Genomic DNA, 9,952 nt, shown 5'->3' with positions numbered 1-9,952 from the left:
TTTAAATGACAGTGTGCATAAAGTTTTTTTTATTGTTCAAAATGCAAAATAACCCATTAAGACATTACTTTGCCAGGGAAATTATAATTTCTAAGTAGAAAATTTTAATTGTTCATATTTACATTTTTTTTTTCTTCATATGAGAAAGTTATGTTATATTATTCCAAAATATATATATATATATATATATATATATATATATATATATATATATATATAAAGTAAAATAGTATTTTCAAAGAAATGCCACGTGGCATTTTATTTGAAAAACTTATTACGTATCACATTTCATTAATAGCTGTTTTTTATATTTTTTTATAATAATAATTATTTAATTCTTTTTTATTTCTCTTTTAATTATCAATATCATTTACAATTCCACCTTAACATTTATTATTTAAATTATTATTTTCTTTAAAATTTAATTTTTAAAAATTAAAACTTTTTATGATGTAATATTTAAAAATTATTTATATTATTTTTTTATAAATTTATTTATGCAACATTATTATTTATCACATGTCATCCTCCATAATAATAATAATAATAGTTTAAAATAAAAAATAATTTAACAACAACAACAACAATAATAATAATAATAATAATAATAATAATAATAATAAAATATCAGTGATGACCATTAATTTAAAGAAAATTGATCATTAATTTGTGATTTCATAATTAATTATTATATTATTTAATCAAGTTTAAATTATTTCATATTTTTAATAAATACTATTATTATATTATTTATTATTTTTATTATGAATCTTTGTCAAAAATTTTGAGAGACAAAAAGTGTAGTCTATATAAAAAAGTTATAAAAGTAAAATATAGAGATTTAACTTATTTATAATTAATATGCATTAATTTTTATGTTAATAATTTAATGTTATTTTTATTTCACTTTCTTAAGATTATTCAATTATTATTATTATTATTATTATGGCTAACCTATGGCCATCGAATTGAAATGGCCAAATAAATGAGCAATATTTTACTATTATAAAAATTAAATTTAAATTCTTTTGATACTGTTTTTCAATTAAATAATATTTAATTATAAAATTAAACTTTTATTTAAATAGTTTCCATTTGTTTGTCCATATGTAGTATCTCATATAGGACATTTGATATATATCAACCACTCTCATCTCACTAAGTATTTTCATTTCACTTAAGTGCTCTCAAATCTTTTTTTTATTTACTCTGTTTTTTTATTAATTTTTTCAAAGGTAATTAGTTATCATTCTCAAAATTTATTTATTTGAATATATTTGATTAATATTTATTTATTACTAATTTTTTATAAATTTCTTATTTAATATTTCTTAAACTTTTTAATATTTTATTTTATTATAATTATATATTAAATGCAATTATAACTAATATTTTGATTATCCATATTTTATTAGCATTAATTTTTAATAGAAATATTTTTAAATTTTAATTAAATATTTAAAATTTTTTGTATAAATTATCTCTCAACTATATTTTTATATAAAAGTAGAATTTAAAAAATAAAATGCAAAAATGATTACATTAAAAATTTAACTATAAGTAAAAATGATTAAAAAAAATAAAGTTACAATATTGAAATTAAGAAATTTGTCTTTTATGTATTTTTAACATTAATTATATTAATAAAAAATGATAATATTTTAAAATTTTAATTTTTATAAAATATATTTATCTTATATCATAAATTTATATAAAATAATAACTATTTTTGTGAAAAAAATTATTTTATAAAAAATATATCAGATTAATAAAAAAAATTTACACTTTATCAAAATTTAAAGATATAATATTTTTTAAAAATAATATAATAAAAATTTATTTTTAATTAATAATAATATTATATATTTTCATTATTATTAAAATTAAATAATTCAATTCATTATTAATAATTTAATATATATTTTTATTATATTAATAATAAAAAAATTATATTTATATATTTTTAAATAATATTATTTTCTTATTATTCTAATATATTTTTTGTAATTTAAAAAAAAATTAATTTATATAGATTATAAGATAAAATATAAAAATTTCGTGAAATCTAAATTATTTTTCAAATAAAATAATTTTATTACATTTTAATCGAAATAATCATACAAACTATTATTAATATAAGTATAAAAAGAATTAAATAGGTATTTTAATTAATTATATCATAAATTAATTAAAAATTTATTATTATAATAAATAAAAATTTATTAAATTAAATTAAATAAGAGAAAATTTTTAATTAAAAATTAATTTTATAATGATAATTTATTTTATTTAAAATATAATTAAAAATTAAATTAAAGAATAAAAATTATAAATTGTCCATGTATGAGCATTATGCTATTGTTATGGGATTTCTGATTGGAGCTTAGTGCAGATCAATCGCCTGCTAATCAATTCCTTTCGACTTATAGTAACTGACAATCATTACCTCTCCTGAGCTTGGCTTGTATTTGGCCTTGGGAATTTTTTACATTAACGAATATTATATTCGAAGAAGGAATGTTCAACCTGCAAATGAGAACTTCGTCTGTTTCTGCATTGGCCGGCAACATAGAAAGACAGAGAGACAAGATTGCTTGACGATTTCTCTTCTCGATTTGACGATGCAACCAAAACCCTTTTCTTCAATTATTGTTTATAATCATATTTATGCTAAATAACAATACCAACAAGTATGAATTGTCTTTTCTCTAATCCTGTCATGTGTTTTTAGTGCAAACAGTGTGTGGGGTTTGTCTTAAGTGAGATATGTGCTTCTTTCCTAACCCAAAACCAGTTTTCTTGAAAGCTTCTCTGTTTTGTATTAGCCTTACTTGATCTGAACAAGATCTGGATGCAATGGTTAAATCTCTCAGTTTGCATGGGACTAGTATCTGCATATTCATTATGATCATCACTGTTAAAATTGCAGTTTCTCAGCCTTCTCCAAGTGACTGCAGCCTTGATTTGCCGTCTTCATTACCTGGTTCTAACTCGAGTTGCATAGGGAGAGATTGGGGTGGGTTCCTATCAAAAAATTGTTGTGGATCATCATTTCATGCCTACCTCCGTGCTCTGAGTCTGAGGGCAAATCGAACAGGACTTATATACCTGAATGCCAGTGAGCAAAGGAGTTGTCTGGCCAAAATGGAGAAATCTGAACCAGATGTTTTCAGTTGTGGGATTGACAAGCTTACAAGTGGGAGTGGAGGCTGTTCTGATTTCTCTGTTGCTAATGTTACACATAGGTTAGGTAGAAACCTGAAAAGTTTAACCGACAATTGCAAATTTGAGGGTTCTGAAGAAGTGTTGGATCAATTCTGCAGTTCCTGTGTAAAGAGTTGGCAGGACATAAGAGAAAAGCATTCCATATCCACAACTGAAACTGATATCTGTAGATTTGCAGTGCTAGTATCACTAACAAGTACTAGGATCCATGATGAATCATATATCCATAGAATTTACAAATGCCTCGAGAATCAAAATAACAAAAATGGTAAGTAGCTTAGATGAAACTCAATTGTTATGATTTTCAATTTCACTTAAGATTTTTACATTGTAATTCTTTGTCAGATGTAGCAGAATCTGCAGAACCAGAAGGCAAAAAGATGTACAAAATTAGTACAGGTATTTTCTGTATCTGTCTTATGGTTTAAATATGGCAAATCTTTTTATGGTATCAATGAAAATACAACCGCCCACCACCCCTCCAACCTCCAAGGAATATCTGATCTTCTTTCTGACCATGGACAATTATTTACTTGGAAACAGGCATCTGGATCCTAACTGGGTGCTTTGTTGGGGCTGCGGTGATAATTACAACTTTTGCCACCAAGAAGTTGTCCAGAAGAAGTCATAAATCAAAAAATTCACCTAAAAAGAATGGTATGCCCTAAAAAATTTCAATCACACATTAACAATAATGATTTGTGCTCATTTGGTATGAAAATATTCTCATTCTGTAAATTCAATTGGCAGCATTTAAGAACCTGCAACTAAAGGAATCTCATTGTCCAAAATTTCCACTCAAGGAGGTATATTTGGCCACAAATAATCTAAGCGACAATAATCTCATTGGTGAAGGAACTGCAGGTGAGTTTCAAATGCAACATATGCTCAAGACCTTTGCTATCTTCCTTGAACAAAGCATATGCAGAAAATGTGCACAAACCATCATTATGAACCAGGGGAACCTAATAAAATACAAATGAATATAATTCATGATTATGTTATCTTGACATAGCATTCATTTTTTCAAGTGGGGTGTAATTAATCTTGCCTTTCGCGCCTGCTACCATTAAAGAATGTTCCACATCGATGATGAAGCAGGTAGTAAGTAATACTAGTAGAAAGTATCAATTTAATAAGCATTGTTAATGTGGCAGGAAAGGTGTATAAAGGAATATTATCAAATAATCAGCATGTTGCAATTAAGCACATCATCAATGATGGAAATGCAGAAACTGTTGTCAGGGAAGTCACCAGCTTATTGCACGTGACGCATCCAAACCTTGTTGCTTTGCTGGGATACTGTGTAAGAGAAGATGAATGTTTTCTTATATATGAGTTGTGTCCTAATGGAAATCTCTCCGAGTGGATTTTTGGTATTCCCTTCTGCATATCTTTTTGTACTTTAATTTCTGGTTTATTCATTCAGTTCTTATGAATGGAAAATTGATTTGCAATAGGGAAGGATAAGATCCTATCTTGGATTCAACGGCTTGAGATTGCAGTTGACAGTGCTCGAGGTCTTCAGTTTCTGCATACATACTCAGAAGGCTGCATTGTTCACCGTGATATCAAGGTCTGTCTCAAGAATCTATTTCTCATACTGTTTCATCACCATGCAATATCTACTACAGTTAAGAATGAGTAATTTTTAACTATTTTGAGAACATTTCTCTATAAGCTTTCTCATGTTCATCTGAAACTCTACAATTCCCGTCAACTATGTTTGGAGTGCTAGAACCACTTAACCTGCAGTAACTTTTGAAGATTGGATAGAACCTAGCTATTCGGACCTCATCTAGAAACTATGCAGCAATTATATCCTCTAGAAGTTGAGCAATAAATTGAGATAGGACTCCGACAATTTTACCCAGAATTTGAGGGCAGGTCTCTACTTTCTGACAGCTCCAAGCATTTTATTCTTTTGCAGCCAACAAACATTCTCCTAGGTCCAAATTTTGAAGCAAAGCTCTCAGACTTTGGATTGTCTAAGGTAATCAACCAGGGTGAGACCTATGCAAGCTCAGAAGTAAGAGGAACATTTGGTTATGTCGATCCTGAGTATCAAAATAACCGCCAAGTCAATTCTTCAGGAGATGTTTATAGCTTTGGAATAGTACTTCTACAGATCCTCTCAGGAAGGAAGGTTATTAATATGAATCTGAAGAAACCAATGCCATTGGATAAAATGGTGAGGAACATCATTCATCATTGTTTCTCCATTTTAGATTTATTTTTTAACAGTTCTTTTAATTTTGTTTCTGCTTCCCAGGCAAAATCCCTTACCAGAGGAGGCAGCATAATAGAATTTGCAGATCCTAAGCTGGATGGGGAATACTCAGCAGAAGCTTTTGTTCTTACATTTCACCTGGCACTGTCATGCACGTCACTTAAACAACAACGACCATCCATGGAGCGGGTTGTTGTAAAATTAGAAGAAGCCCTTGATGTATCTACAAGGGCAAAAGCCTCTACTCCTGAAACCACACCTAACCGGCTTTCATTTTCATAGTGGAAAATTTTGTTAACTGGTACATAATTATAAGAATGCTTTATAAAAACGTTCAAGGAGTTAATCTATTGCAATAAACAATGTTTGTGTCAACAAAAGCCTAAAACATATTACTCTTTTTTTTTTTGGATAGTCCCATAACTGTAGTTGATTCAAAAATTCATGCTTCCTTGAATAATCTGCTTGAATGCATTACTATGGCTTCAGAGCACAGGGCTTCCAAAATTGTGCTCAGATCTCATACTTAAAAATGGATTATTAAAAACTTAGGCTTGCAGAATTGAAGTTAGTGTTCTGTCCTAGAGATGCTGAAAGACATTACCAGACATACTTGGTTTTGGAATCAAATGCACTCACATGATAGATGTGAAGAGACATACACCAAATCATTAAAACAGGATCAGCAAATTAAGAAAATGCACTGTGGTAATTAACCATAATGAAATGAACAAATCAACGACCTGAAAAGGAAGAAGAACTTCCATAGAACACTTAAGCTGAAGACAAGATATTTTGTTTTTTCAAGCATAGATATTCACAATACTAGGTTGCTTTTATTAACTAAAATGTTAAGCTTTATCAAATGGATGTTCATCTTTGACAATTGTCAAAATGGAAAGCTAGAAGTAGGAAGAGATTACAGCCATGCTGGGTTTTTCAAAGGAGTGACAACAGCCTTAATCTGCAAGTAGTTGCTAAGGCTGTAAATACCCTTTTCTCTGCCCTGGCCACTCATCTTATATCCACCAAAAGGAATTGCAGCATCAAAAACATCATAGCAGTTAATCCATACTGATCCAACTCGTAATGCACGACTTAAGAAGTTGGCAGTGGCTAAGTTCTGAGTGAAAACTCCAGCTGCCAATCCATATTGAGTAGCATTTGCCCTTCTAACGACTTCGTCAAGATCCCTATCACACGAATTAACCATTAATCTAGAATGGTTAAAAGGAAAAACACCTCCCATAATTTAAAAGCAAGGTCAGAGTATAATGAAGGTTTCGGGGGATTTTCCAATTATATGTTATGACTTTTGAGGTAGCCCCCTTCTATGTTTGCCTTACATTTCAACAAAATAATAGCATGAGCATATGAAATCCAGAACCAAAGGATCTGCTAAAACCATACCAGTAACTTATGAACCAAATTAATAAAATTAAAAGCATACAATACAAATATAAAAACATCCAAAGTTCCAGATACATTAGAATATTAGCTCTATGATTTATAGCTTACTTGTATTTTAAGATGGTCTGTACTGGGCCAAAGATCTCATCCTGTGCTATCAACATGTTATCCTGATTACCAAGGCTCAAATTCATATTAGTTGTATTGTTTTGTTATCAATTGCTGCAACAATAGGGGTAGAAACAGTACCTTAACGTTTGAAAAAATAGTTGGCTGAATATAATAGCCCTTAGAGCCACATCTATCACCTCCAATTTCAAGTGTAGCACCACTTTCAACACCAGACCTTATGTACTTAAGGATCTTCTGAAATTGTTTCTCATCAATCTAAGTTAATGGCAGAAACCACAGAAAACAGTACCAGTATCATTATCTCAGACATGATCTATTACTAAGCAGTAAGCACTTATCAGCACATATGTTAGGACATGATTGTCCAATGCAATAACCAAGAGTAATTTTTAGAGGAAAAAAAATAGATGGCAAGTGGAAATCATAAAATTAATTAGTTATGAGAAATAAGAACTTGTTAATTCTTTTTTCCTTTTAACAGATTTTTCTTTTGGCCTTAAACTGGATATGCTGGTGTTTGTTATGGTTGGGTAGGGGAGTCATGGGTTTATGTGTTATGGTTGGCTACCTGAGGACCTTGTTGAACCCCCTTCTGAAATGGATCTCCAACTACACGTTTTGAAGCACAAGCCTTTGCTTTCTCTACAAATTCATCATACACGCGTTCATGTACCAATGTCCGAGACCCAGCACAACAACACTGACCCTGCAATAAGGAAGTCAAGGTATAACTATTTATACCAAGTTACAGAAGAATATTGTTTAGAATTCCCTGCTATTAATTCTATAGTTTTCAATGCACAAAACCTGGTTAAAGAACAAAGCAAAATGTGCAAGCTCTGCAGCTTGATCAATGTCAGCATCCTCGCACACGATAAAAGGAGATTTTCCTCCAAGCTCTAAAGTCACTGACTTGAGATTACTCTTTGCAGCCATTTCAAGTATTCTCTGACCGGTCTCAGTTGATCCTGTGAATGCAATCTGTGAAGAGAGTAAAAGCTTGTCATCGTGCAGACATCGTTCCTCCTATGCAGGTAATGGGAGGGAATAGCTAAAAGCAGTCTTATTTTTCAGCAATTGTGCATAAAGGGATTGCATGGAAGACTCAGACATGCACAATTTGAATTTTAAATGCATGCCGACCTTTGACTTTGAGGGTGAATGCTAATTATGTTCCAAATATTTAAGAAAGAGCTTTAATAAACTCAGAGATCCTTTTCTTGATTCATAAAAATAATTCACTGCTTGTAAATTACCTTGTCAACATCCATATGACTACAGAGAGGTGCACCAGCAGAAGCACCAAAGCCAGAGACCACATTTAGAACACCTGGAGGAAGCCCAGCCTGTAGTATAAAATAAATTTAATTAGTGATTGACAAGCCTAGAAAAATGTCAGAGACTGAGTATAAATAAGTATGAGAGAACAATATAGGATATGCTCTGGTGTCACACGCTTATGATAAGGCATATTTTAATTTTGAAAATTATAGCATGGAGCATATTTATATGGACCTCATACAACAGGCTTGTCACATAAAGAGCAGACAATGGCGTTTGCTCTGCTGTCTTCAGAACAACTGTATTAGCGCACGCTAATGCAGGGCCAATCTTCCAACCATACATTACAAGAGGAAAATTCCACGGAATGATCTGTCCTGCAACACCAACAGGTTCGTGCAATGTTTGCACATGGTACGATCCATCAGCTGGAAGTGTGAGACCGTGAATCTTGTCAGCCCAACCTGGAGTACTTCAGAGAAGCATTAGAATGCTAAACACTTCTAAAAATGGGTATTATAAACACATATAAGCATATAAGAGGTTCATTTTCTTTCACCTACCAGCATAATATCGGATGAGACGTACCAACATTGGTACTTCAACATTTGCAACCTGGTCATAAGGCTTTCCACTATCCCAAGTTTCAAGTGCTGAAACTTTGTCCATGTTCTTTTCAACCAAATCAGCAAATCGCAACAGGATGCATGATCGTTCCTGAATATGTTTAAAAGCTATCAGCCAAAAGGTTCTATATAAAATATGTCCCTAACATTCAGTATCTAGTACCCTATAGATACAGTGAAATGCTAAAGGCAGGAATAGTCAATCTGTCTCATTCTTACATAAGGGGTCATTCTTGGCCATGGTCCTTCATCAAATGCTTTGCGAGCAGCTGAGACTGCTCGGTTTATATCTTCAGCATCACCTTCAGCAACCTGGGCTATTACATTTCCTGTCCTAGGATCCAATGTTGGGAATGTTTTTCCTAAATACAAAGAACTTTTCCAAATTAGTTTCATGTCTTGATTTTGACTACAACATCCAAGAAATGAAAATCAATATTTTCATCAGGATGCTCAATAAACTCATTAACAACTACAATATTTATAATCAAAATATACAATGATATATGGGAGACCAACCTGATGCTGCATCAACGAATTTTCCATCGATTAGAAGTTGATTGTGTTCTATCTTAACAGAAGGATTGATGGGTTTCTCAATTGAAGCAAATGTAGTAAACCTACTGATGCCTCTTCCCCACATAGAACATAGGCCTGAAAATTAATGTTAACCCATTTTCTCAGTGAATATTCCATCTGAGATACTAAAACTTTTAACCAAACCAAACCAAAATAGGCTATAGAATATACACTTGTCTCTTGGTTCCATAAATGGTATATAGTCCAACAATTAAAGTCATTTTACATCAACATTTCAATAGGCCAAATACAAATTCACCAGGAATATGTTGATAGTAAATTAGGATTCAATTTTCCTTTACTAGAGGGATAGAGATCAAACATTTTTATGAAATAACATTGCATGTAAGAAAATCCCATGGAAGCATGATCAAAGAGGTTCTAGTTACATGATGGCAAATTGTCAATGGCATTCATAAGCATCCACATATTGAAACAACGCACAAACACACGGAGACATGAGAGGAGG

General features: G+C 31.0%; 2 protein-coding genes across 3 annotated transcripts in view; one reads left to right on the top strand and one right to left on the bottom strand.

The window, feature by feature from the left end:
- Positions 1-2,758: 2,758 nt before the first annotated feature.
- LOC110641572 (proline-rich receptor-like protein kinase PERK3) lies at positions 2,759-5,823 on the top strand. Its single transcript, XM_021793353.2, has 8 exons — positions 2,759-3,493; positions 3,571-3,624; positions 3,769-3,882; positions 3,976-4,089; positions 4,383-4,601; positions 4,686-4,801; positions 5,156-5,416; positions 5,498-5,823. The coding sequence occupies exons 1-8, from the start codon at positions 2,857-2,859 to the stop codon at positions 5,735-5,737; spliced, it is 1,755 nt and encodes a 584-aa protein (XP_021649045.2). The 5' UTR covers positions 2,759-2,856; the 3' UTR covers positions 5,738-5,823.
- A 392-nt stretch (positions 5,824-6,215) lies between these two features.
- The window catches only part of LOC110641573 (aldehyde dehydrogenase family 2 member B7, mitochondrial-like), a 3,813-nt gene continuing 76 nt past the window's right edge, over positions 6,216-9,952 (bottom strand). Inside the window, exons 1-11 of one of the 2 annotated variants that reach the window (XM_058140862.1) lie at positions 9,932-9,952; positions 9,424-9,534; positions 9,124-9,266; positions 8,842-8,995; positions 8,513-8,742; positions 8,254-8,343; positions 7,805-7,978; positions 7,566-7,703; positions 7,115-7,252; positions 6,974-7,035; positions 6,216-6,648 (exon numbers count right to left, since the gene is read on the bottom strand). The exon at positions 9,932-9,952 is cut by the window's right edge and continues 76 nt beyond it. In XM_058140862.1, coding sequence (XP_057996845.1) covers positions 6,375-6,648; positions 6,974-7,035; positions 7,115-7,252; positions 7,566-7,703; positions 7,805-7,978; positions 8,254-8,343; positions 8,513-8,742; positions 8,842-8,995; positions 9,124-9,266; positions 9,424-9,534; positions 9,932-9,952 — 1,535 coding nt within the window. In that variant the 3' untranslated portion in view covers positions 6,216-6,374. Of the gene's footprint in view, positions 6,649-6,973; positions 7,036-7,114; positions 7,253-7,565; positions 7,704-7,804; positions 7,979-8,253; positions 8,344-8,512; positions 8,743-8,841; positions 8,996-9,123; positions 9,267-9,423; positions 9,559-9,931 lie in introns of both variants that reach the window. The other variant, XM_058140863.1, reaches the window with a different exon arrangement.

Source organism: Hevea brasiliensis, chromosome 18 (genome assembly GCF_030052815.1).
Source record: "Hevea brasiliensis isolate MT/VB/25A 57/8 chromosome 18, ASM3005281v1, whole genome shotgun sequence".
NCBI classification, from domain to species: domain Eukaryota; kingdom Viridiplantae; phylum Streptophyta; class Magnoliopsida; order Malpighiales; family Euphorbiaceae; genus Hevea; species Hevea brasiliensis.
Note: the sequence above shows the minus strand (reverse complement) of the source record. Positions and strands in the feature narration are given on the sequence as shown.